Source organism: Cebus imitator, unplaced genomic scaffold, assembly GCF_001604975.1.
Source record: "Cebus imitator isolate Cc_AM_T3 unplaced genomic scaffold, Cebus_imitator-1.0 Scaffold91, whole genome shotgun sequence".
In the NCBI taxonomy this organism is placed as follows: domain Eukaryota; kingdom Metazoa; phylum Chordata; class Mammalia; order Primates; family Cebidae; genus Cebus; species Cebus imitator.
Window position 1 is genome coordinate 3698183 of NW_016107406.1, and position 27674 is coordinate 3725856.

The following is a 27674-nucleotide window of genomic DNA, read 5'->3' on the forward strand; positions in this document are numbered from 1 at the left end:
GTCTTTGGTGGCTGGCACTTTCATGGGCCAGGAACAAGCACTACAGCCCTTAGTCCCCAGTGTCATTCACTTCACAGGGGCGACAGGCAAGATCTGCCCTCCCACATCACTCAGAGAGGCAAGGGAATGAGCTGTAGCACTTTTATTGTTTCCTGACACCTCTGGTTTCCCTGTCTCTCCACCCCTGCCCAGGGTAAGGGCACACGCCTTCCAAGCTGTCCAAGGGCACCTGCCTGGCCTGGTTCGGTCCTCCTAGTTACCTGCAGAGGAATGACTCCACGTGGGGCTGGGGAGAGAGTGGGTACCACCTTCCTCTCCCCCGGCAGAGCCTGGACACCAGCACAGGAAGAGCTGGGCCCACAGGCTCTGCCCTACCGTTTGTGGGCCTCTGTCAGGGCTGTCTTGGAAGGTGGGAGTCAGCTAGGGGTGGGGCACAGCTCAGCATCTGGAGGGAATGCTGGGATTTGGGATAGAAGGTGGGATGGCTCTTCGTGTGAGACATGTGTAAGAGGAAAGAAAGAGACCTCTGCCAAGGCTGACATGGAACTCACTGAGGTGGGCAGGAGGGAGGAGGGACAGGCTGGAGGCAGGCAGTGTTGGGGTGGTACAGAGGAGAGGAACTGGTAGAAATGGGGCTGTTCAAGAGAGAGAAACATGGTCCAGTGGCAAGAGACAGATGCCTGGCAGGAAGGGGTGTAGAAAGGTGGGAACAGCTGACCAGGAGCAGCTGATCTGAGTCAAGCGGTTCCAGGGCTTTCCAGCCCTGGGTGTGCTCTATCCCTCTCCTCCCCCAACCCCACCTCCAACACATCCCAGGACCCACCGCTACCCCAAGTCCTAGAAAGCCTTCCATAGGTGTGGCTTAGCCCATAGGCTCCCAGGTGCCCTCGCCCTCCTGCCTCTGCCCAGTCGGCTTTACTCACCCTCTACCAGCAGCCGTGTGTGGGCGCTGTCCTGGCCGGCCTGGCAGCAGTAGGTGCCCTGGTCCTCAGGTCGAACGTCATGGATGACCAGGCTGTGGGTGGGGCCGTGGCTGCGCATCTCATACTTATCTCCCGGGCACAGCTCGGCCCCCTCCCGCAACCAGCACACGTGGCCCCCCGAGCGGGACACAGTCACTTCCAGCACGGCCCGGCGGCCCACCAGAATGGTCTTCTCACGAGGGGGGCGGCGGCACATCTGGAGAGGCAATGCTGAGGGTAGGGGGCAGGGGCTTAAGTTAATAGGGACACACATGGCCCCCAGGAGAAGAGACGCATCTTCCCTCCCTGCAGCCTCCACTCATGGCCTTAGCTCTCTATGCCACCGGTCCGTTCCCTTGCACCTCAAATCCAAAGTCTCCTCTTTCCAGGGAAACGCGGTGCCCTCTGTGACCCGGCCCTGGAGAGCCCTTCGGGGGAAGGGGAAGAGGAGGCAGCGTCCCGGGGCCACCCCCGGTCCGTCAGTCCCCCGGCAAGAGAGGAGAGGATGTTCTTTCCCTGTCCCTCCCGCCCCTGGTGCTTACCCTCCACTTCCAGTAGAGCCAAGGACTGGGCGGGCCCTGCCTGGAAGCGGACTTCACCGGCGTCCTCGGCGCGCAGCTCGCTCAGCACCAGAATGTGTTTCTTCCCTGGGGGTGACGGGGTCGCTAGCGAGGCCGGAGCCACCTCAGAGGAGCGCTGGGGACGAGGGTGGGGCCGCAGCAAGCCCCTGGGTCGGTTCGGACGCCGTTAGTGTACGCTAAGGTGGGCGGAACCGGGGTGCGGAGCGGCGAGAGGAGCGGTCCGGGACTTGGGGCTGGGGGCGGGGGAGAGACCGGGGACGCGGCTCTGGGGCCTTGAGGCGGGGCCCGTCCGAGCCGGAGGTGGGGCTTGTCCGAGCCTGGGCGGGGCAGCGAGGGGCCCGAGAGGGTAGCCAGGCGGCCAGACCTTCTTGTCGGATGCGGACGCGGGCTCCGGGTCTCAGCGGGCGGCCTCCGAGCTCCCAGCGCCCCGTGGTCTCGGCCTCCGACACGGTGCACTCGAACGTAGCGCTGCCGCCTTCGCGGGCGCTCACCGACCGCAGCTCGGAGAGCACAGCCACAGTGCGGTCTGGGGCGGAGCGCGGGGCGTGAGCGGGGCGGGGCGGAGGGCAGGTGCTAGCCACACCCCCACGCCCCCTTTTTAGAAGCACGCGCGGTCTGCAGGGTCGCGGGAAGATGGCTTCGCAGGTCTCGCGCCCAAAGCAGTGCCCAGCCCCCGCATCACCCCCTACCCACCGCGCACGGTCAGGCGGACCGGCCCGGCGCGAGCCGTCCCCACCGCGCAGCTGTAGGTCCCGGCGTCCGAGTGGCCGCAGCGCCGCAGCTGAAGAAGGCGGCGCGTGCCGAGGGCCTGGAGCCGGAGCCGCGGGCTTGGAGTGAGCGCGCGCCCGTCCTAGGGGCGGGAGTTGCAGAGGGTCGGGGAGAGCACGGCTGGGCGCGGGCGGCGGCACCCTCTGTTGATGCCAAGGGGTCTCGAGGCGCGTTTATGTGTATCTCGTGTTCCCAAGCTGGGATCGAGCTGTCCCACGCCTTCGGGGCCGTGCCAGGAGCCTCTTTGAGAAGGTGTCACCCTTTGGGGAGCTTAGGGCCGCCAAGGTGCACGGGAAGCCCAGATCCAGGTATCAGTCACAGGGGGACATGGTCACAGATTCTGGAATTAGGCAAACCTGGATTCAAATATGGGCTCCACCTCTTTGGTCTGCCCTTGAGCAGGTAATTTCGTCCCACTGAACATCAGTTTCCTCATAGACAACACAATGGCAAGACCTACCTCCTGGATTTGTAAGGAGTAAGGGATTAAATGTAATGCAAATCTTAGCACAGCGCCAGGCACACACGCTGAAGAAGTATTAGTTGTTTCTTGGGGCACTATTATTGTTGGCGTTATTATGTTGAAATGGGCTGGACTGGAGTTGGGCTCTGACCTTCTCCCAGGTAACATCAGCCAAAGCTTGGGAAAGCTCGCACTCGAACGTAGCTGTGTCGCCCTCAGTCACCTCTAGGTCCTGTGGCTCCCGCACGATGGTCACTGGGACCTCTGGGAGTGGGAGAGAGAGGACAGTGCAGAGGGAGCAGGATGGGGACCCAGCTTGCAGGGACAAGGAGTGCACACACTTGGGCACAAGGGGTCAGTAGAGGACACTAGCGAGTGGGGGGATGAGCTGGGTCAAGGGATCCAAGAAGGATCAGTCAGTGGAAAGGGGGCGCAGGGAGGGTCACGGCAGGGCCACAGGACTAATGGGTTAGGAGCGGCCAACTGGGAGTCACACTTTAAGGTGCTCCGTGGGGAGAGGCTGGGGGTCAGAGGGCCATGAGGAAACGAGCAGAGATGCCAGTGGAGTCACCCACAGGTGGGCATGGTCAGTGGGGCCACATGTGGCCAAGTGCCCAGCAGGAGACACTGGTCATTGGGGGACCCAATGGGTTCAGAGGAGCAATGAGCAACGCACTAGAGCAGGTGATGGTTAGTGGGAACATCCTGGGGCTGGAAGCAAAAATGGGGGACACTCCAGCAGAGTTGCTAGTGATGTCACCCCTAGGCAGTCAGTGGATTGGAAGGACTCGAGTGGTCACAGGGACTACCCTCAGGCAGGCAGAGGGAGCCATGGCAGGCAGTGTAGCCAGCAGGGGCACAGTTAGAGTGGTCAGTGGGGTGGTGTGTGGGCAGGCAGACAGCAGGGACCACAGTGGCATAGGCATGCTCATCAGTCAGTGGCTGGCAGAGACTGGGGCAGTCAGGGACCACACTCTGGCAGAGGAGTCTCTGGGGCCACACAGGGCCAAACGGTCAGGGGTCACACTCTGGCAGGGATGTTGAGGGCCACACAGGGCCAAAGGTCAGGGGATCACACGAGTCAGGGGTCAGTATTCATGCCTGGGGTGAGTAGGGCCACACAGGTCAGCAGGCAGGCTGTAGTCTTTGCACCCACACCTCTCACAACGAGTCTGGCTGCGCAGCGCAGGGAATCCGCCGTGAAGGAGACGCAGCCTGAGTCGGCCAGGCCCAGGCCGCTGAGTACCAATCGGTGACTCTGGCCCTCCGAGTGGATTTGGCACTTGGGCCCCGGATGCAGCCGGACTCCACCCCGGGCCCACTCCCCGGTCACACCTTCCTGGGACAGCTCCAGCTGGAAGGTGGCACTGCCCCCCTCACTGATGGTTACATCCTCCAGAGGCCGCAGCACCCTCAGCTGCCTCGCTGGCCGGGGGAGATGGAGAGAGGAGGAGGATGAGGCCTCCAGCTCTGCATCTGGGCAGGGTTTGCAGTGGCTCCTCCATCCCTTGGCCCCGCCTGTACCCCCCAACACCCAACCTAAGGCCCTGACCAAAACAGTTCAGAACCAGTGTGCAGGAAGGAGGAGGCACAGTGGATAGGCACAGCCGGGCTGGATTAGGGTTAGGAGATGAGGGCACAGGAATGGGGAGGAGTGTGGTTGGGGGTTCATGGAGTCTGGGTGAGGGGTGCTGTGACACTGGAAGGAGCATGGAATTTGGAGTCATGTACACTACGAATAGAACCTCACTCTACCACAGAGTTTGTGTGCTGTGTGATCTTTGGCAAATGGCCTGACCTCTGGGCCCCAGCTGCTCCAGCTGTACAGGTGAATAACATTGGGACACGGGTTTATTTCAATGATTTCATGAATGAAATACGTTAGAAGAGATGTGTGTCACCAGTGGCAACTATTCACCAAGCTGTTTGTAAGCATTTTTCATGTTATCTCAGTTTATGTTCCCAGAGACACTTGAGATGGGGATCAACCCTATTTTTAATATTTGAGGCAGAGTCTCACCGTCACCCAGGTGGGAATGCCGGGCATGATCGTAGCTCACTGCAGCCTCAGACTCCTGGGTTCAAGCAATCCTTCTGCCTCAGCCTCCCTAGTAGCTGGGACTACAGGTGCACACTCCCATGCCCAGCTAATTTTTTTTTTGTAGAGATAGGGTCTTGCTATGTTGCCCAGGCTGGCCTCAAACTCTTGGCCTCAAGGGGTCCTCCTACCTTGGCCTCCCAAAGTGTTAGGATTACAGATGTGAGCCACTACATCTAGTCTCAGCCCCATTTTTTAAGGACATTTGGCTCAGAGAGGTTACATAAGTTGCATGAGGTCACACAGGAAATGGGGGTCTCCAGCTTGGGGTGGGAGGAGTGGGGTGCTGTTCGCCAGCCATCCCTGCTACTTAAGTGGGTATGTGTATCCCTAGAACACATGACTGAAGGATGCCCATAGCAAGTTTTTTTGGGGAATATTTATATTTATGGCAAGGCCAACTTGGAAATATGAAATGGAATGCAAAATCCACACAGACTTCTAAGGTAAATAAAAAACATTAGAAAAATAAAAGTTTTGCTTTGGGCAGGCTGCTGCAGGTTCCACCCTGGACTGGGACGGCCAGGGCTGACTTTCCTCAGCGGTGAGGGGCACTTTGGTCAGGGCCTGAGGGACTCCAGGAAAGCCAGGAAAGGCTATGCTGTGGGGCGGGTAATTCATTAAGAGAGGACAGGGCACTCACGCCTCACGCTGAGCCTGGCCAGGGTGCGATCGTGGTGGCTCTCGCAGCCGTAGGTGCCCTGGTCGGCCAGTACAACACCATGGATGAAGAGGCGGTGGATGTGCCCATCCTGGGCCATGGACAGGCGAGAGTCGTGGGGCAGGGGCTGCCCACCTCGTACCCAGCGCACGGCTCCCACTGCACCCACTCGGCCTGTCTCCACTTCGAGACACACGTCCTGGCCTTCCTCTGCCCGCACATCCTGCAGCCGCCGTAGGAACAGCAGCTCTGTCTCTGGTGGGGAAGAAGGAGGAGGCCATGGAGACTAGTAGGGTTCAAGGCTGGCCCCTTGCTCCATCCTACTGATCTGTCCCTAGGTGGAGGGGCAAGGCTGTGGGGGCCCAGGATCAGGGTACAGCCACGGGACACAGAGCATCTCATCCTCATCAGGACCTAACCTCGAACATGGAGCCGGGCACTTGTAGCTGTGCTCCCTGCATGCACAGTCACAGTCCCCGCATCCTCCAGCTGGCAGCCTCGCAGGGTCAAGATGCGGCTTGAACCATTCTGGGCCATCTCCACCCGGGGCTCTGGAGTGACGACGGCTCCATTGCGCAGCCAGGTGACATCAGCATCTGGTGGGGAGACTTCACACCGGAACGTGGCATCATCGCCCTCATGGACAGTAAGTGGTGTCAGCTCCGAGACCAGCTTCACTGGCAGTGGCTCTGAGGGCATGGTCAGGCAGTGAGCTGCACTGGGTCTTTTCCCTTCTCCCCTTTCATCCCCTCCTCAGGGTACAGGCTCTCATCCCCAGTCATTTAACAAACCTTCCGTGAGGACCTACTATGTATGGGCCATAGGGGTGGCCCAAAGGACAAGATGTTAACTCCCTGCCACTCCTCTCAGGAGTTCCTTGAAATCCTAGCCTGGTGCCCCACCTCCGTGATGTCCTAATAATAACAGATCGTTTACCAGGGACCCTACTTAGAGCATATACTTGTCACAACAGGCCTATAGACAAGCACTATCCCCTCTTTTCAGAGCTGGGGCTCAGAGAGGTTGAAGAACTTGGCCAATGTCACGCAACTACGGGGGCACAGAATCCAGGCTGGAACCTGTTGGGTGGATTCTGGAGCCCCTGCTTTTAACCACCTATGCCACTCTCACACGAGCGTTTCTGGAAAGGGGAGCCCTGAGCCCCTATCCAAATCCAAGTGATAGTCACACATGCACTGGTTGGAGCCAGGGGCAGCAAAGCGGGGTGGAGGGGTAAAGGAGCCCCAGAATTGTGGAAGGTGGTCCTTGGGGTGCCAGAGCCCACAGGATGTAAGAGGTGTACTGTTACCTTCCACGCTGACAAGGAAGATGCGGCTGTCCTGAGGCGCGTCGCACAGGTACTCCCCAGCGTCCCCAGTCCGTGTCCCCTGCACCCGCAGCACCTGCCTGGCCCCGGCCTGCTCCAGCTGCACCCGCCCCTGGCTTGCCAGTCGCTCCCCGTCCTTGTACCAGCGCACAGGGCCCCCCGGCCCGGAGAGGTGCACCACCAGCTCTAGGTCCCCGCCTGGGATGCTCCGAACCCTTGTCTGGGCTGCCTCGGGAGCCACCACCCGCACAGGGGGCTCTGTGGGGTCAGAGCTGGAGGTCACTCGGAAGGAGAGACTCAGGGCTTTGAGGAGGGCAGTGGGGGGCATGACGGGAAGGTCCTGAGAAAAGTGGGACAGGGATGGGCAAGGCATGCTGGAAAAGCAGGAATCCTACAGGGTTTGGGGTGCCACACACAGGCTTAGTGTCCAGGCTGTACTCACCAGCCACCTGGACGGTGAAGCTGAGGCTCGGGGCTCCTGGGGCTGCTCCAGACTGGCAGGTGTAGTGCCCTGCATGGGCTGGGCCTGCAGCCTGGATGCAGAGGACTCGGCGGGGGCCCTCAGCATGGAGCTCTAAGCCCTCTCCCTCCTGCATAGGCTTCCCATTGTGGCTCCAGATCACAGGGGCACCAGCCCGGGACAGTTCACAGCTCAGCACCACTGGCTCCCCGGGAGCCACACAGAGTGGGCTCGGGGCCGTCTCTGGAGCAAGGAACTGCACTGGGGGCTCTGGGCAAGAGAGGAGGGTGTCAGCCCATGCTTGTCCTTGCCTCCCCACCCCAGGTTGGCCAGGAGCACGCACCGGCCAGGATGACATTAAAGGTGATGGCCTCATCCCGGGTCTCACACACATACTCCCCGGCGTCCTCAGGCTGGGCGTGGGGCAGGGTCAGGGTGCGGGTGGGCCCCTCAGCACCCAGCTGTAGGGCGTCTGATGCCTCCACTTCCAGCCCATCCTTGTACCAGCGCACCTGAGACCCAGCTGGGGCCACCTCACAGCGCAGCTCCACGCGCCCGGGAGCCCCAAAATGCAGATCCAGGGATCGGGCTGCCGGATGCACAATCCTCTCTGGTGGGGCTGGTGGGTGGGCAGAGAGAGGGGCACATGGGCTTGGGCAGCAGGCCTCTCCTGCCTTACCCACCAGATCCTCAGCCCTACCCCCTGGCAGCACAGCTCTTGAGAATGGTGCCAGCAGCAGTCCATGGAGCATCTGCTGTGTGCCAGGCACTGTGCTAAGCCCTGCTTTTTTGTTTTTTTTGAGATGGACTTGCACTCTTGTTGCCCAGGCTGGAGTGCAATGGTGCTATCTTGTCTCACTGCAACCTCCGCCTCCCAGGTTCAAGCAATTCTCCTGCCTCAGCCTTCTGAGTAGCTGGGATTACAGGCATGTGCCACCACACCCGGCTAGGTTTTTTGTATTTTTAGTAGAGATGGCATTTCACCATATTGGCCAGGGTGGTCTTGAACTTGTGACCTCATGATCCGCCCGCCTCGGCCTCCCAAAGTGCTGGGATTACAAGCGTAAGCCACTGCGCCCAGCCAGCCCTGTGTTTTTTTAATCAGTTACTCTGACCACCCCGAAACAGGTGCACAGCTGCTGGCTGCACTTCACAGATGAGGACCTGAGACCTCTTTAGAAGAAACTGACTTGCTAAGGGACAGAAAGAGGCAGATCCAGACTCACACCCAGATCTACACACCCCATTCCACACCCACCCTACTTCCTACCCCGTTTCCCTGCTTTGCCTCTGATGCACTCATTACCAACTGACAAATCATCTCTTATTTTTTGTCTGTCCACTCTTGCTAGAGTATAAGCTCTGTGAAGACAGGAGATTTTGTCTTACTGGTTCACTGCTGTATCCCCAGCGTCTAAAACAGTGCCAACCAGATAGTAGTGGCTCAATGAGTATTGAATGAATGGATGAATGAATGAATGGTTCTAATTGATATGCACCCTCCCACCAGGCCTCTGGTCCTGACCTGATGTGGCTAAGCAGGAATCTGATGGCTGAACACAAGGAGGCTGGAAAAGGGGAAGGCTGGGATAGGGTGCGGGAGGTGGGTGTCTGTCCTTTAGCCTCCTACGTCTCTACCTCCTCTGTGTGCTCCAGAGACTGCCTACCTGTGACAGTGACAGTGAAGAAGGCCGAGTCATCTCCAGCATCGCATACAAACTCTCCCCCGTCCTCAGGCTGGGCAGCAGGTAGTACCAGGCGGCAGCGTGGCCCATCCCTCTCCAACACCAGGGACTCGCTCTCCTCCACTTCCAGCCCATCCTTGTACCAGCGCACAGCGGCATCCTCCCGAGATAGCTCGCACATCAGCACCACACACTCCAAGGTCACAGCGATCAAGGCCACCTCATCCCGGGGGTATAGGATCCGCACTGGGGGTTCTGCAGGGTGGGGACAACCACAGCCTGTCACAAGCTCACCGTCAGCCTCTCTGGAGCCATTTGGCAGCATGAAGATCCCGTCACCCACATGATAATAAGAATAGTAAGTATAATAATAATAAGCAGTAATAGGTCCACAATTTGTTTTCTGAAATCCCTGGGGCCAGAGATGTTACAGAAGCCAGAATACTTTGGATTCTGGAAATGGTGCATTTCTCATCTATCACATACCTTCCTTAGCCCCCGGGGGGTCCTCTCCCTTCATCAGTCACATTAATGTATCTGTGGCATAACACATACTACACTCACCCTAGGCAAGATATACTGAAAGATATAAAATCTTATAGATATAAGAATATATCTATAATAGATTCATATCTTATAGATATAAGACTATAAGATACTCATGTCTTATTGATATACAGCTATAGCTATATTCACATTTGGCAGGCTACTAAAACATAGAAATTGCTTCAGAGCAATCAAGCTCAGGTTTTACTGAAATGATTTGGAATACCGAACTTACAAAAAGCCTTTCGATTTTGTTTGGCATTATGGACAAGGGATAGTGGATCTGCAATAGCAAACATTGATATGCCGCTTCCTAAGGTCCAGGAACAGTCCTAAGCACTTGAAACATTTAACTCTTACGGCAATCCTAAGAGGAAGGTAGTGTTTTATCCCCATTTTCCATATAAGGGCACAGAGTGATTATACGACTTCCGTAAGGTCACAGCTGGCCACACCCACTCTGGGGCAGGAGAAAGGAATACCCTCTGTTAAAGGGAGGCTCAGATTCCACAGATAGTGGCAGGAATTCTAAACCAAGGCTTGCAGGAACTCAATAGTGCTTTTTGCATCCGCCTGTCTAAGAGTTCCCCAGGGGTGCTAAATGCTGATTCTGAAAGTTCATCTCCAAGTTCCCGTCACTTCTCTGCAGAAAGGGAACCATGTAAATATTAGAGGTGACCAGTGCATGGAGCCCAGGCCTGCCCACACTCCCCCTGCCCCCAGGTCCCCCCAGAATATTCAAGTTTCCAGGGGACTTTAGTGCCCCATCAGCCTTTGGCCCCCTGGTGGTGGGGCTGAGTAACTGCTAGCTTCCCAGTCTTGAGTTTGCATAGGGGCCTGCATGGCCGAGGTAACAAGCTCCCACTCAGCCCTCCGCCTCCACCAGGACTCCTGCCTTGAGCCACACAACCCACCTCCCCCATGGGGTTGCTTGCTCTAAGGGTCTGAAGGATGCAGGCTGGTCCTCTGTGGCCAAGCAAGGCCGGGAGAGAGCAGAGTGCAGCTGCCTGAGGGGTGAGGAAGGTGATGAGGGCAGGGAGAGAGCACAAGGCACAGTAATGGGACCTGCGTGGCCACCTGGCCCCAGGACCTCAGCTTGGTGTCAGACTTGATTTGCTGTGGCCTAGAGGAGAGGTGGTGTTTGTGCGAACTTCTCCGTGAAGAGATTGGTGTTTTGTGGGGGGAGCCTGGGCGTGAGCTGGCGTTTGTGTGGCTGTGGCCATTATGTCCGGCCAGGGCTGGGGAGGAGAGGGTGAAGGTGACTGCTACAGGGCAGAATGTGAGCAGAAGGCCTCTTAGGCATTGGGGGCTTGTGTGTGCAGGCTGGACTAGCTGGGGTGCAGGGAGTGGGGGTGCCTCTAAACAGCTCAGCATGGGGCGTGACTTTCAGGTCAGGGCTCGGGGAGGACAGGACTGTGGCTAAAGTAGGATGGGCACTTCAGCGCAGCCACTGGGGTTATGTGCCACACAGAGCAGCCCAGCCCTAGGGACCCCCAGCCCCTGACACACACACTGGGCTGGGCACTGTGAGCCAGCGCCCCGAGGTCTCCGGCACTGAAACTCCATCACTTCCACAGTCGTCCTGAGCTTCTCCCGCTTCCAGTATTCCCCCCGCACCAACCTCCTGCCCACACCCACCTCCACTTAGCTCCAGTATCAGCTTTGAAAGCACTTCCGGGCCAGATGCAGTGGCTCACACCTGGAATCCCAGCACTTTGGGAGGTTGAGGCGGGCGGATCATGAGGTCAGGAGATCAAGACCATCCTGGCTAACACAGTGAAACCCCGCCTTCACTAAAAGTACAAAAAATTAGCCGGACATGGTGGCACGTGCCTGTAGTCCCGGCTATTCAGGAGGCTAAGACAGGAGAATCACTTGAACCCAGGAGGGTGAGGTTGCAGTGAGCCAAGATTGCACCACCGAACTCCAGCCTGGGTGCCAGTAAGACTCCATCTCAAAAAAAAAAGAAAGAAAGCACTTCCTGTCGCCTGGCCAGGTGGTGGCTCTCAGCCCCAGGGTCCCTAGAGAAGCTCTAGACAACAACCCATGCTCTAAGATCCTGGAAGGCGCCTGGCTTTCCTGCCAGGCTGTGCACTGCTGGAGGGAAGCAGCCATTTCTGTCTTCGTGGTGCTGGCTCCTGTGTGTGAAAGGGCAACTTTCTCTGAGGCCCTCCCTGACCCTCCTGCTCTGCGTTCCTGAGCCCTCTGCCCTTGGCCCTCCCAGTACTTATCACCAGGTGTCACTGTACATTTATTTGCGTTTATTGGTTTAACACAGGGGTCGCAAACTCAAATGCCCACAGGGGCCAGGTTAGGTCAGAGGCTAAAGCAGTCTGGGGAGAAGCAAAAAGCAATGGCAGGGAGGGTGGGACAGAGGAATGTGTGCCCCAGACAGCAGGGGCAGCTGCTACTCAGTGCCAGCTGTTCGTCGCCATGGGGGGAAGCGGGACCAGAGCCGCCGGGTCTTCGGCTTTTTCAAGAGGACGCATAACTCCGGATTGTTATTGGAACTGTCCTGACTTTGGTAAGACTCTGCAGACCAAACAAAGCATATGTGGAATGCACAGGCCCCCGGGACTGCCCGTTTGCGACCCCTGGTTAACAGCTGCCTCCTCACCTAGACTGGCAGCTCTCTCAGAATAGAAACCGTGTCTGCATTACTCACCTGCTACTTCCAGTGCCTGGCGCAGGGCAAGTGCTCAGTAAATGAATTGTGGCGCAGAGCTAGGCCTGGCCTTGGGCACTGGGAGGGGCTTGTTTCCTTGAATAGGAGCCCTGGGCTGATCTCTGCAAGAACCCTGGCACATGTGCCTGCAGCCCACACCTCCCTTCACCCCAGGGTGCTAGCTGGGGCTATGTTGCCAGCTCCTCCAGGGCTCAGGGCTGTCTCTGTGACCCCGGGGAGCTAGGCTGGACCCACACCTGTGACGGTGACAGTGAAGGAGGCTGACTCATCGTCGATTTCACACAAGTACTCGCCGGAGTCCTCAAGCTGGACGGCGGGCAGCACCAGGCGGCGGATGGTGTCTTCCTTCTGCAGGAGCAGCGCGGGGCTCTCCACCACCTCCTCTCCATCCTTGGTCCAGCGCACCTCTGCCCAGGGCCGGCACAGCTCACAGGTCAGCACCACACGCTCCAGGCGCACGGCTGCCACATACACCTTGCCGCTGGGATACACGATCCATGAGGAGACATCTGGAGGACAGGGACAGCTACTGCCAGGCATGACGGGTGGGCCAGGTGTAGGCCTGCCGCCCTCCCTGATCCAGTTGTGTCCTCTACCCTATGTGTTGAAGGACCTCCCTGAGATCGTGTCTCACAGCAGCTGACAGTACTCACAGCTAGAGATACACGAATACGGCTGTCACAAAAGCACACTGGTCTTTGTGCTGAGCAGAGGCTGCACAGTGGGGACCATGGGGTCAGCCCTGGCTGTAGAAATGCTCCACATTCTCTGGGTTGGGGCAGGGATGGTATGAAGGGTAGAACTGAGGAGGAGGGTTGGATCCCCAGATGGAGCTGGGGATCCCCTCCTCCAAGATCTTTTGGTCTCTCTAGTGCCTGAGACCACCTGCCCTAGACTCTTCCCTGCAATAGACTCACTGTCCCTAAAGATTTCCCTTGGTAGAGGTTTTCAGGAGAACAGAGAAGGCAGGGCTTCCTTAGCCAAGACCAATGTGCTTTTGATAACACGTTTCCTGAGTGTGACTAGACCACAGCTTGAGGAGAAAGGGAGGAGGTCTGATCTGCCAGGGGGAGGGCAGCAGGACGGGGAACAGTGACCCAGGAGTTAAAGTGTGGCAGTTGCTCCAGCGGGAGCAGGGGCACCCTCCCCTGTGCCTCCCAGGCCCTCCTGGCTCCCCACCCGGCCCCCCACCTGTGATGGTGACAGTGAAGTAGGCACGCTCGTCTCCAGCGACACACTGAAACTCGCCCCCATCTGAGGGCTGAGTGGCAGGCAGCACCAGGCGGCGATGGGGCCCCTCACTCTCCAGCACCACGAAGTCATTCTCCTCCACCTCCTGCCCATCCTTGTACCAACGCACAGGGGCGTCCTCTCGGTCCACCTCACAGGCCAGCATGACACACTCGGAGGTTATGGCATGCACGAACACATGCTCTCGGGGGTCCACAATGTGCACGGGGGGATCTGGGTAGGGAGCAGAGGCGGCATTGCACAGACACCCCCACACAATCAGTTCCAACTAGCTGTGTGGCCAGGAGACACTGTTTCTGCACAGGAGGACCCTGGGGAGGGCTAAAGCCCTGCTGCATAGGGGCTCAGGGACAATGACAAGGAATACTGAAGGCATGGCAGGTGAGATATGGCAGATCATGTGGCAGCAGAGTGCTCTGAGGGTCCCCAAAAGATCAGAGGTGGTGGGGTGAGTACATGGAGGGAAGGAAGCACAGAGCTCACAGTGGCAGCCATTATTTATCTAGGCTGAAGGGAGGTCACTGTCACAAGCCACATCAGGGCCATGCTGACTGCTTCTATTATTACAAGAAAGCCCCCCGGGCAGGCAGGTGAAGGATTGCCCAACAAGTGGCAACAGAGACAGCCCCTCTCCGGGTAGTGAGTTCCCTGTCACAGGGTGCATTCAGGCAGGGGCCACAGGACCTCCTGGCAATAGTGTGGAAAACAGGAATTCCACTCAGTGAGATGAGTGGGATCTGTGGTTGCCATGCTGCTCTCTCAGAGAGTCTGTATTTGTTAAGAGAGGATCTTCAGGCTCCACCCTGGATATTGGGGCTCTGGACAGTCCAGGAAACCTGGGCATCTGCATTTATAAGCACCTTCCAGGAGTTTCCTAAAGCAGCCAGCCCACGGATTGCCTTGTGAGAACCTCGGGGCGACTGCACTTGATGCTTCCATTTGACTCTCGCTGAGGCAGCAGGAATAGCACAATCCTGTGACTCCCAGCTATGGTGTGACAGAGGTCATGTGACTCTTACAGCCTCCGTTTCTTTGTCTCTGAACTGGAGATATATTGCCCCTCATCTAGTTGTGAAGATTAAACAAGAGTGTATACTGGAAATCCTTAGCATAGCGCTTGGCTCAGAGTAAGTGCCCAAAAAGTGTTTGCTCCCATCTCTCCTCCCCTTAAGTGCATTTTGTTCCCCCACCCAACTCAGCAGAGGCTATGTGGGCAGTGAGTGTGCTAGATAGTGTTAGTGTTTAAGGGGTTTCGGAGGCAAAGGCAGGCCGTGCGTGGTGCACACCTACAGTGCCAGCTCTCAGGAGGCTGAGGAAGGAGGATCGTTTGAGCACAGGAGTCCAACGCCAGCCTGGACAACAGAGAGACCCTCACCTTAAAAAAGAAAGAAGGAGGCCAGGTGCGGTGGCTCAAGCCTGTAATCCCAGCACTTTGGGAGGCCGAGGCGGGTGGATCACGAGGTCAAGAGATCGAGACCATCCTGGTCAACACGGTGAAACCTCGTCTCTACTAAAAATACAAAAAATTAGCTGGGCATGGTGACGTGTGCCTGTAATCCCAGCTACTCAGGAGGCTGAGGCAGGAGAATTGCCTGAACCCAGGAGGCGGAGGTTGCGGTGANATGGAGAGACCCCATCTCTGCAAAAAATACAAAAATAGCTAGATGTGGTGGTGCAGCTTGTAGTCCCAGCTACTCGAGAGGCTGAGGCTGGGTGGATTACTTGAGCCCAGGAGGTTGAGGCTACAGTGAGCTGTGATTGCGCTGCTGCACTCCAGCCTGGGCGACAGAGTGAGATCCCATCTCAAAAAAAAAAAAGAAAAAAAGAAAAGAAAAAAGCCAGGCGCAGTGGCTCACACCTGTAATCCCAGCACTTTCAGAGGCTGAGGCGCGTAGATCACTTGAGATCAGGAGTTTGAGACCAGCCTGACCAACATGGTGAAACCCCATCTCTACCAAACAATACAAAAATTAGCTGGGCGCAGTGGCACACCTGTAGTCCCAGCTACTTAGGAGGACGAGGTGGGAGAATCGCTTGAACTCAGGAGTCGGAGGTTGCAATGGGCTGAGATAGTGCCACTGCCCTCCAGCCAGGGCAACAGAGACCCTGTCTCACACACACACACACAAAAAAAAAAAAAAAGCAGCAAGTGCAGAGTTATCTGAAACATGTCCCCTGGGCCACTAGGCTCTCCCTGTAAAGGACTTCCCCAAGTAGGCAGCAGACCAGGGGGCATGGCTTATGCGGCCCCACAGTTAGCCTTGGCTGGAGCCCAGGCTGGCATGGTTCCTGACCTTGGACAGTGACGTCGAAGAAGGCTGAGACCCCTTCTGTCCTGCACTCAAACTCGCCACTGTCCTGGACTTTGGCCTCAGGCAGGATCAGACGGTGTTTGCGCCCATCCATCTTCACCACCAGCAACTCACTCTCCTCCACCTTCTGCCCATCCTTGTACCACGTCGCCGGGAAGTCCACCCTCGAGAGCTCACAGGTCAGCACCACCCGATCTGAGGTTGTGAAGGTCAATGACACCTTGTTCTGGGGGCTCAGGATGTGCACCGGGCTCTCTGTGTGGGGAGAAGCACAGATAAGCACCCCTGTCTCTGGTGCATGGGCTCAGTGTTGGGGTGGATGCATCGGGAACCACTGCTATTGTTGTTTTTTTTATTTATTTTTATTTTTTGAGACGGAGTTTCACTCTTTCTACCCAGCCTGGAGTGCAATGGCATGACCTCGGCTCACCGCAAACTCCCCCTCCTAGGTTCAAGCAATTCTCCTGCTTCAGCCTCCCGAGTAGCTGGGACTACAAGTGTATACCACCATGCCCAGCTAATTTTTGTATTTTTAGTAGAGATGGGATTTCACCATGTTGACCGGGATGGTCTCGATCTCTTGACCTTGTGATCCACCCGCCTTGGCCTCTCAAAGTGCTGGGATTATAGGCGTGAGCCACCGCACCCAGCCTGTTTTTTTTTTTTAATTTTGAGATGGAGTTTCACTCTTGTTTCCCAGGCTGAAGTGCAATGGCGCGATCTCGGCTCACTGCAACCTCTGCCTCCCGGGTTCAAGCAATTCTTCTGCCTCAGCCTCCCTAGTAGCTGGGATTACAGGCGCCCGCCACCATGCCTGGCTAATTTTTTTGTATTTTCAGTAGAGACAGGGTTTCTCCAAGTTGATCAGGCTGGTCTCAAACTCCCGACCTCAGGTGATCTGCCTGCCTCATCCTCCCAGTGCTGGGATTACAGGCGTGAGCCACCACGCCCGGCCTGTTGTTGGGGTTTTTAAAAATAGGTTTGGGCTTACACACCAACCCTTAAGAGCGGTGCTTTGGCTGTGCATAAGAACTCCTAGGGAGCCTGCTAAAAATGCAGAATTCTGGGACTCCCAAGTGTGCAGGGGCCAGGAAATCTGCATTATAAACCAGCCCTCCAGGTGGTTCTGATGTCAGGGAGCCCACGTCCCATTTTGAAAAATGCTGCTCTGGTTGCTGGTCAGGTCTCACCTGACCCTCTGCCTGTGATGCTGACAGCGAATCACCGCAAGATCCTGGGCACGGCTGCTAGCAGACTCCTTGATTGGTCTTACCAACTCCAGCAACGGTGACATGGCAAATGCTAGTATGATCCTTGAACTTTCAGCCCCCCTCCTCCTCAGGGATGCCTTGTTGTCTTCCTTCCCCCTTTCAGCAGGTGGCACAGTGTGATCAGGAGCCAGACTGCCTGGGTTCATAATTCAGCACGTCGCTCATTTCCATGCTTTGAGCAAGCCACTTGACCTCTCTGTGCCTGTCTCCTCTGCTATAAAATGGTAACGTCAAAAGAACCTATCTTTAAGTTCGAGATAAGCCTGGGCAACAGGGTGAAACCCCATGTCTACTAAAATACAAAAATAAGCCAGGCATGGTGGTGCACATCTGTAGTCCCAGCTACTCAGGAGGCTGAGGCAGGAGAATTGCTTGAGCCTGGGAGGCGGAGGTTACAGTGAGCTGAGATTGCACCATTGTACTCCAGCCTGGGCAACAAAGCGAGACTCTGTCTGGGGGGGGGGGGGAAAGAAGAACCTATCTTATAGGGCCATTGAGAAGATTGTGTTAATCTATGTAAGGTGACATAGGACTGTGTATGGCAGGTAGGAAGTTGCAGTGACAGTGTCAGGAATTGAACAATAGGGCAGGCGGTAGTAAGGGACTAGCAGCCAGGGTCTGTATCTTTCAAATGAGATGACAAATGCGACAGAATCCTGTAAACCTCAAAGCACTCCAGAGAATTGAGATATGATGCTGACATATATCAAGATAACAAGGGGTGCTCTGGATGTTGCATGTGGGTTGAAATTGGCCTTCTGGACCTCTGAGCCCTCCACCTGAGCCCATCATGGATGCTCCTTGCTCTCCTGGCCCAGATATAAGAAATGGGAACAGCATCTGTTTCATTTTGCCAACAGGACTTCTGTGTCTTGACCCTCTCTGCCCACTCAGGTCCCCATGGGCACCAACCTTGGATGGTGAGGGCAGCTGAGTCCTGCACACCGGGGCAGCTGAAGCCGACCAGGGCCCCGCTGTCCTGGTGCCTGACGGCATGCAGGATGAGTCTGTGCTGCAGGCCCTTCTGCTCCACATGGTACCGCAGGGCCCCAGGTTCCACCTGGCCCTCCGGCTCGTTACTCTTGAGCTCTTCCCCATTAAGGAACCAGGTACCCTGGATGATGGTGGAGAGGTCGAGGGAGAAGACGGCATCTTCCCCGTTGTATACCTGCACATCTTCCAGACCTGCCACCAGGCGAGCTGTGGGCACTGAGGCAGTGACAGAGTGCAGCTGTTAGAACTAGAAGGGGTGGCAGAGGGCAGAGGCTGGTGGATGGCAGGCCTGTGAGAGGACCAGCACTGAGGGCTGGGGCAGGGAGAAGTGATGGGCGGGTCTGGCAGGACCAACTCACCAAGGTGAGCAGAACCATGGAACACCACGTGAGGACTGCGACCATGTCCGCTGACTGCGCAGATGCGGAAGCGGTAGTCACCCTCGGAGGGCACACAGTCACCCGGCACCTCCACGGCTCCGGCTTTCTCGATGCTGAAGCACTGAATCCAGTCTTCAGAGCCCACTTCCTGCCGCTCCAGCCGGTAGATGAATGGGGTCTCGGGAGCAGGCTCAGGAGGCTTCCAGGTCAGCAGGACCGTGTTCTTCTGACCCTTGAACATCTCTGCCGACACGGGGGGCCCTGGGGGACTGTGCTTGACGCCTGAGACCAAGGCAAGGATGTGTTCCAGCCTTGCTCGGGCCTCCACAGCCCTTCCACCTTAAATCTACTTCACCAACCCAGCTGGGGCATCTGGCCAACCTCCCACCCTGGCCTGCCTGTCCAGAGGCCTTCCTGCCCTCACATTTGACTCTGAGCAGCGCAGTGGTACGGGAGTTGCCCAGGCTAAAGGTGACCTCGCCAGCATCTTCTCGGGTGACCCCTGGAAGGACCAGCGCATGCATGTGGCCTGAGGTGGTCTGGCAGATGGCCGGCAGCTCCTCTCCATCATGACTCCACCGTCCCTGGACCCCGGCCTCTAGAGTTTCCACCAGCAGCACTGCATTCTCTCCCTCCAGGACATCGAGCTTCCGGGGCAGGCGCTTCAGGATGGGTCCTGAGATGCAGACGGGAATCCATCAGCCTGGAGTCTGAGCACCTGCCTGCCTCTGCCTCAGCCTCTTCCCCGAGGGCCAGCCAACCTTTGACTGTGACATTGGCCACGGTGCGCACCCGGCCCCGCATCTCGCACAGGTAGACACCGTCGTCGTCTGCTTTCAGCCTGTGGATGATGAGGCGCCGGACGGTGCCCTCTTCGATCTGCTCGTACTTGCGGCAGGGCAGCAGCCGCTGGTCCTCTCGGAACCAGGCCGTGGGGATGCGGGAGTTGGGTACTTTGCACTCCAGCACTGCAATCCCGTGCTCACGGCCCTCCACATCCTGCAGGGGCCTTGTGAACCGGAGGCGGGGCTCTGTGGAGAGGGGAGAGACAAGAGAGGGCTTTGGAGAAGGGTCAGATTAGGAGGAGGACTCCTCAGAGCGCATTAGCTCAGGCTGCGTGCTCTTCATGCAGAGCCAGCAGGCATTGTGGAATCACGACCACCAGAAGGCAAGCGGTGGTTCCTAAGACGGCCTAAGTTCTCATCCAGGCCTGACACTTACTAGCCGCATCACCTTGAGAGAGTCCATTTCAATGTTTCTGAGCCTCAGTCTCCTTACTTGTAAAATGGGGAAAGAGAGGGAAAGGGTTGGACCAGATTGGTGATTTCCAAACTGTTCCAGGCCCCCCTCCCCCAGGCATTTCATATGTTCCACAAAGGTCTGAGTAGAATTTAAAATATTTTAACTATTTTCAAAAGTGTATTTCGGTCAGGCAAGGTGGCTCCTGCCTGTAATCCCAGCAATTTGGGAGGCCAAGGCGGGTGGATCACCTGAGGTCGGGAGTTCGAGACCAGCCTGAGCAACAAAGAAAAATCCCATCTCTACGAAAACACAAAATTAGCAGAGTATGGTGGCGCATGCCTCTAATCCCAGCTACTTGGGAGGCTGAGGAAGGAGAATTGCTTGAACCTGGGAGGCGGAGGTTGCGGTTGCGCAAACCAAGATTGCGCTATTGCACTCCAGCCTGGGCAACAAGAGTGAAACTCTGTCTCCAAAAAAATAGTGTATTTAAAAAAACAACAGGATGTTAGAAACCAGAACGTTAACTTAGGTTTCTGGAGAAGCAAATTTTTTTGTGTGTGTGCAATTTTGGGAAGCACCTCTAGCTTTCCTTCAGGGCTTTTCCTCCCTGATGGAGGTCCAGATCCAGACCAGCCTGGCGAATCTGTGCACATCGAACTGTACCAGTGGGGCCACCACCACAGCCTGGGGGCCACATGCTTGACTGCATGCCAGGCAGGACTCAGGACAATTTACCAACTTTGTTTTTCCTCCAAGCGAAAAATCTGGACAACTAGTGAAGGTGTAATCCTTTGCATTGTGATGAAATCCTGTTACGGAGAGCGTTACCTTCCAGTGAGTTTGGGGTGTGTTTTTTTCCCTTTGAATTTTCTGTTTATGAGAATGTAAGCATTTATTGGATATTGTTGGTGATTCAACTTTGAAATGTAAATCTCTCTTTCACCTTCCTCTTTCAAACGTGGGGAGCAGTTTAATCAAAGAACGGTAAAAACATTCAGGACATTTGTCCACTCTCAAGTCTACCTTTCCACTGAAACGGCCGTTTCTCAAAGTGACAGGTGCAGCCAGGCCGTCCCCACAGGGTTCAGAGCCTGAACCACAAATGCAGCCTTCACTTCAAGTGCTTATATTCAATAAAACGGCCTCCTGATTCTCACTGACGCTTTAGAAGTGCCTGTTACACACTTAGACTTAGCAGTTTACACCCATAAAACACTCCTTTATCTGTTTCGTCTATTGGGGCTCCGGTTGTGAATTCAGTTGGGGAAGGAGGAGTAAAATAACAAAGACGTTGAAACCCACTAGGGGAGGAGTTCTAGGCCCTTCTAGGTTTGTACATCAGTCACTTCTTAGTGGTGTTCCACCATCTGCCTCAGAATCATTTGGGGAGTTTTCTAAGAAGTTTCTGAGAACCCTGGAGACCTACTAAATCCGAATCCCGTGAGTGGGAGGCGGGCGGGTTTGGTATTTTAATATTCCCGCCGACCTCCCCTCCCCTAGTCTTCAGGGCAGCGCCGGGCACCGAGAGGGGCCGGGGTTCGGCGGGCCTTGGAGGACACGCAAGGCCGCTCCCCGGGCCCCGGGCGCTGCCGTACCTTTCACGTGCAGCTGCACTGCGCTGAGCGTCTGGCCCGCCGAGTTGCGCGCGGCACAGACGTAGAGCCCGCGGTCCTTGGCCTGGCAGTAGAGCACCTTGAGCACGAAGCCGCCGTCGCGGTCGCGGTACATGAGGCGGCGGCGGTCCGGGAGCAGCGGGAGGCCCTCCCAGTGCCATTCGATCTCGGGCTCGGGCTTGCCCATCACGTAGCAGCGGAACTTGGCGTGCTTGCCCTCGTTCACCCAGAAGGTCTTAGGCGCGCACTTGAGCGGCTCCACCACGGGCGCGGGGGCCTCGTCGGGGTCGGCGGGCGGGCTCTCGGGGGGCTGCTGCACCTGGAGCAGCGCGCCAGCCTGCGCGTGGCCGTGCGCGTTGCGGGCGTGGCACACGTAGACGCCGGAGTCCGGCAGCCGCGCCGCAAAGATGCGCAGCGCCAGGCTTGCGCCCGGGCCGTCCTCGGCACGGCCAGGCTCGAGCGCGAAGTGGCTGCTGTCCCACACTTCGTCCAGCGCCATCCCGTCCTTCTCCCAGTACAGCGTGGGCTCGGGGAGGCCCCCCGCCCGGCACATCAGCACCACCTCCGCCCCCCGCAGCACCCACTGGGACCGCGGCCCCGTCAGGAAGACCGGGGCGCCCTCCCCGGACCCCGGCGGCGGCAGCGGGCGCTCGGCGGGCTGCGGCTCGGGCTCGGAGGCCGGCGGCTCCAGCACGGTGATGGCGGCCGCCGCGTAGGCCTCTCCGGCCGCATTGCGGGCGCGGCACACGTAGACCCCCGCGTCGGTGGGCAGCGCGCCGCTCAGCAGCAGGCCGTGCTCCGCGCCGTCCGCCGGGAAGCTCAGGCGTTCCGAGGCCGCCAGCTGCTGCCCTCCCTTCTCCCACACCACAACGGGCGGCGGCTCCCCCAGGACCACGCACTTGAGCTCGGCCTCGGCGCCACTTACCACCCGCACGGGCCGCGGGAAGCGCAGGAAGCACGGGGGACTCCCCTGGTCCCCCGAGCTCGCCTTCATCGCGGCGGCCGCAGACCGCCCGCAGTGGCGAACCAGGGAGGGTGGGCGGAGAGCGAGCCGAGGCCGGGGGCGTCGGCGAGGGTCCCGGGGCCGGGGCGCGGCTGGCGACCGGGCGCGGGGACCCGCGGAGCTCTCCCAGGCCGCCCGCTCCCTGCTCGCCTCCCTACCCTTGGCCTGGAGCTGCAGCTCTGCGGCGGCGGCGATTCCCTGACCCAGAGCCCGGCGCTTAGGGGGCAGTCCTTCCTGTTTGCCTCTCCAGCGAGGGGCCCCGCAGCCTCTGCCCGCGGCCTGGCTTCCTGCTCTGGGGAGGCTCTCTTCCCAGCCCCCTCCCACAGCTTGGGCCTCTTTCCCCTCCTCCCTCCCACCTCCAGCCGCCAGGTCCCCAGCCGCCCGCCCGCCAGGCTTGGGCCTGAGTGGCAGAGGCGCCTGCAGCTGCCAATCCCAAAAATATTCTCTGATGACACAGCTGGAGAACAAGAGCCCAGACTGGCTCCTCTGGGCTAAGTTTAGAGCAGGCGGGACCACCTGGCCCCCGCCCTAGCTCCTGTTCTAGCCCCGGCCCCAGCCCTTCCCCCAATGGCTGGCCTGCCCAGCAGCTGCTCATTGAAAGGGGCCCCAGAAGGTCTGAGAGGTGGTGCACTCTTGTCTCCTGGACAAATGACACTTTCTGGGGCTGGCCGGCTATAGCTCCCAGGCTTGATGTCACCTCTGGATGTGAGACTCTGTGTGTGTGTGTGTGTGTGTGTGTGTGTGTGTGTGTGTGTGAATAGGGAGTTGATGTCCCCTCTGGATGTGTGTGTGTGTGTTCGTGTGTATGTGTGTAGGGAGAAGGGGTTGTATGTTTGCATGTGGGTCGGGTCACTTGGGGCGAAACCCTCTCCAGCCCCTCCCCCACATTCCTGGCGGGAGTGGGAGATAAGGCTCATGGCCACAGACATCTACGTCAGAGATAGGAGGGCTCAATGCCACGGGCAGGGGCAACTCGAACTGTGGGGCGTGGGAAGACTGGGTGAGAAGGGTAGAAGAGGGTGGGTGTGGGATGAGGAGGGGAAAGCAGGGAGGCCCTGGGCACACCCTGGCAGAAGGGGCACAGGGCAGGGAGTGGGTTCCCCGCTAGTAGGGCCAGGTGAGCCATGGCGCTGCCACTGCTGCTCTTCTTGCTGCTGGCCCCACAGGGTGGGCACAGTTGCGAAGGGTCAGAGCTGGCCCGGGAGCTTGTTCTGGCCAAGGTGAGGGCCCTGTTCCTGGATGCCTTGGGGCCCCCAGCGGTGACCAAGGAAAGTGGGGACCCTGCAGTCAGGCGGCTGCCCCGAAGACATGCCCTCGGGGGCTCCACACGCAGGGGCTCTGAACCAGAGAAGGAGGATGTCTCCCAGGCCATCCTTTTCCCAGCCACAGGTAACAAGGGTGAGGGAACTGGCAGGGTAACTGAGAAGCTGCGAGGCACAACATGGGTTTGCAGGCCAGGTGGACCAGAGTTTGAATCCCAGCCCTGTCATTCAGTGTATTTGCAACAATAGGCCAGTTGCTAAGCCTCCCTGTGCCTCTATCTCCCCATCTATAAAATGGGCGATTACACCGACCTCTCAGGATTGAGATGCTGCACCTAGAGTGCGTGGCATGTGGGAGGCATTTGGGAGGGATGCGCCAGGAGACCAGGGGTCTCTAGAGATGGGGCTGTCTGGGCTGGCCACCTTTCTTCCTATCTCTGCCTCTGCTCCTGCTCGCTGCTCCAATCCCTATTTAGTCCCAGGTAGCTGAGACTGAGAAGCTATCAGAGATACAGGCAAAAGATTAGTTGGGAAACTTTTCTGGAAAACTTGTCTATCTCCTCTTGAGTTCCTGTCTCAACTTACGTGTGTCCCCTTGTTCCACTGACTGAAAGGATAAACCCTCTTCCGGGTGGCCTTTCTTGTCATCTGGTCCACCTTTCTCTTAGAGAGGACCCCTGCCTCCCTCACTTCACCCCCTCCACAGCACCATGGGGAAAAGGATGGCTTTGAGCTCAGGCAAAATCCCAGCCTGGCCACTTAGTCGTTGAATGTCATTTCACCTCTCTAAGCCTCAGTCTCCTTATTTGCAAAATGGACCAATTTGTGAATATATAATGGGTGCTACTCCGGGATGATTAGTATAGTCTACGAGTGTGTCAGTGTAAGGATGCTAACTGCACTTTCTTTATTTTTTTTGAGATGGAGTTTTGCTCTTGCTGCCCAAGCTGGGGTGCAATGGCGTGATCTTGGCTCACTGCAATCTCTGACTCCCGGGTTCAAGCGATTCTCCTGCCTCAGCCTCCCAAGTAGCTGGGATTATAGGCTCGTGCCACCACGCCCAGCTCATTTATTCTATTTTTAGTAGAGACAGAGTTTCGCCATATTAGCCAGGCTGGTCTTGAACTCCCAACCTCAGGTGATCCACCCACCTTGGCTGGGATTACAGGCGTGAGCCACTGTGCCTGTCCCCAACTGGACATTCGTGAAAGGACTGTCCTCTGTTCTGAGTTACTGCGTGAGCCACTGCGCCTGTTCCCAAATGGACATTCTTGAAATGATTGTCCTCTGTTCTGAGTTACAACCCTCCTCCTCCTCTTCCCCTTCCTCCTTGTTCTTGGTTTTCTTCTCCTTCCCACCCACCTTTCCCTCCTTCTTCTTTTGTTTTTTTGGTGTTAACTTGGCTTTTAAAAATGGAATTAAGGAATTTATCATAATTGTATGATATGCAATATTCCTGACATGCCAAAGAAAGTAACATGGCTCAGTGTGATGGCTCACGGCTATAATCCCAGGACTTTGGAAGTCGAAGGCAGGGAGATTGCTTGAGCTCAGGAGTTCGAGATCAGCCTGGGCAACATAGCAAGAGCAGTCTCTACAAAAAATAGAAAAATGAGCTGGATGTGGTGGCATACGCCTGTGGTCTCAGTTACTCGGGAGGCTGAGGTGGGAGGATTGCTTGAGCCTGGGAGGTAGAGGCTGCAGTGAGCCATGATCATGCCACTACACTCCAGCTTGGGTGACAGAACAATATTCTGTCTTAAACAACAACAAAAAGTAATATAACAACCATCTGTGTAGACACCACCCAAGGTACTGTTTCACACTATCTGGTAAGTAAGCATTGAAGTCTAACTACCATTTCTTAGTGCTGGTGAAGTGTAGAGGGTCAGGGCCTCTTACACACTGCTGACGGGCATGTTAATTGGTAAAACCACTTCAGAGAGAAGCTGGCAGTGTCTTGTATTTTTTTAAGTTCTTTCATGAAGAAATTAAAAAATAGGAAGCTTGCAGAAGCTCTCCCAAGACTCAGGAGAGTTCCCATGCCCGGGAGGGCACAGAGCAGAGTGCAGCCCATCATTAGCTCATGACTGGCAGCCACGTCCCTCCTATTGAGGAGGGGTGCCAGGTCCTGCCAATCAGTGGTGCTGCCCTCTCCCTTCTCTTCTGTCTCCTGCAGGTGCTAGCTGTGAAGACAAGTCAGCTGCTAGGGAACTGGCCCAGGAGGCTGAGGAGGGCCTCTTCACGTACACGTTCCGGCCATCCCAGCATACACGCAGTCGCCAGGTGACTTCGGCCCAGCTGTGGTTCCACACTGGGCTGGACAGGCAGAGCACAGCAGCCTCCAATAGCTCTGGGCCCCTGCTAGGCCTGCTGGCACTGTCACCGGGGGGACCCATGGCTGTGCGCATGTCTTTGGGCCATGCCCCCCCTCGTTGGGCCGTGCTGCACCTGGCCACCTCTGCTCTCTCTCTGCTGACCCAACCTGTCCTGGTGCTGCTGCTGCGCTGTCCTCTCTGTTCCTGCTCAGCCCGGCCTGAGGCCACGCCCTTCCTGGTGGCCCACACTCGGACCAGACCAGCCAGTGGAGGGGAGAGAGCCCGGCGCTCAACTCCCCCAGTGTCCTGGCCTTGGTCTCCCGCTGCCCTGCGCCTGCTGCAGAGGCCTCAGGAGGAACCAGCTGCCCACGCCAACTGCCACAGAGTAGCACTTAACATCTCCTTCCAAGAGCTGGGCTGGGAACGGTGGATCGTGTACCCTCCCAGTTTCATCTTCCACTACTGTCATGGTGGTTGTGGGCTGCACATCCCACCAAACCTGCCCCTTGTGGTACCTGGGGCTTCCCCTACCCCAGCCCAGCCCCCTTCCTTGCTGCCAGGGGCCCAGCCCTGCTGTGCTGCTCTCCCAGGGACCATGAGGCCCCTACATGTCCGGACCACCTCGGATGGGGGTTACTCTTTCAAGTATGAGACAGTGCCCAACCTTCTCACGGAACACTGTGCTTGTATCTAAGGGGGTCTTACTTCTTAGTCCCTTGGCTGGTGGCCGCCCCACCATCGTCAGCTGGGAGGAAGGGAAGAATTGGGAAATAGATGGCTCCCACTTCTCCCTCCTTTCACTTCTTTGCCTGAGGGTTACCTTCCCCATCCCACCTCTGTCTCAATAAAGAACACAGTGCATATGACTTGGCATACATTCTCCAGCTTCTCTGTTACACAGTTGGGCCCCCAGGAGCATGGGGTTGTGGGATCTCAAGTCACTCAGCCACACTTGACCTCGGAGACATGGAGTTCAAGAGCTGTAACTGGATGTGTATCGGTTGGGAATCTACAATGCTCGGGGATGACACAATAGTGCTCCAAGCTCCTTGGAGAGCCACCCTGGAGACAGAGCTGGACTCCTGCAAGTTGAACCAGACATATCAATCGGGTTGCCTGCCCTGCATGCCTAAGGGAAACTGCTGCACTCACGTGCCCACATCCAAGGCAGCCATAAGTTCCCTCCCCTGCCGTTCTCTGCCCCAGTTGGTGGACACTTAGCCCAAGGTCAGGTGATTTGTAGCCTGGCCAGAGATTGTGGCCTTTGGAACCCCACTGAGACCATTGTCCAGAGTCGTTCAGATCTTGAAGTCACTTGGGAATCTTGGGTGGGATATAAGGGAAAGATACACATGTTGGCAGCATCAGAAAGAAATTAACAAGGACGAAGAGGTGGTGTTGTATTAAGGTCAGATCACTTGAAAAGACCTGAGGATTTCAGTCTGCCAAGGATCCTTCTTTGAATCTGTCACTAACTCTTGGTGTAGACTTTGTGAGGCCTCCTGTACTAGGATTCCAGTTCATGAATTCTTTGGCTCCCCTTGATGCCCCCTGTATATCTTTACATAATCCCTTAACTCAGCCAGAAGAGTGGAAAGACTGAGGCTACTGCCAGAAAACAGAAAAGCTCTTTTGTGAATTTGTACGTGCAGGGCATGGTGGAAAACAGTACTTTTCTTTTTTCATTGCATTTCCTATCCTTCCATTATGCCTGTGGACTTGGGCATTGGGAAGCCCCCCTCCTCTGGCCTCCCTCCCTGATTTTTTCACTCTTCATGTTATTCCTTGGGTC

The 27674-nt window shown here is 57.0% G+C and overlaps 2 protein-coding genes across 6 annotated transcripts; one reads left to right on the forward strand and one right to left on the reverse strand.

Moving 5' to 3' along the window:
* Positions 1–127: 127 nt before the first annotated feature.
* OBSL1 (obscurin like cytoskeletal adaptor 1) lies at positions 128–22608 on the reverse strand. Of its 5 annotated transcripts, none has more exons than XM_017535278.2 (21): positions 21282–22608; positions 19206–19475; positions 18869–19120; positions 18424–18726; positions 17984–18280; positions 15783–16055; positions 13429–13701; positions 12474–12746; positions 8988–9260; positions 7664–7939; positions 7303–7590; positions 6843–7118; positions 5953–6222; positions 5516–5788; positions 3933–4199; positions 2926–3038; positions 2237–2393; positions 1908–2069; positions 1505–1609; positions 924–1193; positions 128–260 (listed from the first exon to the last, which is right to left on the reverse strand). In XM_017535278.2, the coding sequence occupies exons 1-21, from the start codon at positions 22291–22293 to the stop codon at positions 253–255; spliced, it is 5691 nt and encodes a 1896-aa protein (XP_017390767.1). In that variant the 5' UTR covers positions 22294–22608; the 3' UTR covers positions 128–252. The 5 variants fall into 5 exon arrangements, with proteins under 5 accessions (XP_017390767.1, XP_017390766.1, XP_037596814.1 ...); XM_017535277.2 differs by lacking the exon at positions 128–260 and adding an exon at positions 282–680; XM_037740886.1 differs by lacking the exons at positions 128–260; positions 6843–7118 and adding an exon at positions 282–680.
* Positions 22609–22941: 333 nt separating this feature from the next.
* INHA (inhibin subunit alpha) lies at positions 22942–26753 on the forward strand. Its single transcript, XM_017535285.2, has 2 exons — positions 22942–23691; positions 25744–26753. The coding sequence occupies exons 1-2, from the start codon at positions 23427–23429 to the stop codon at positions 26574–26576; spliced, it is 1098 nt and encodes a 365-aa protein (XP_017390774.1). The 5' UTR covers positions 22942–23426; the 3' UTR covers positions 26577–26753.
* Positions 26754–27674: the final 921 nt, after the last annotated feature.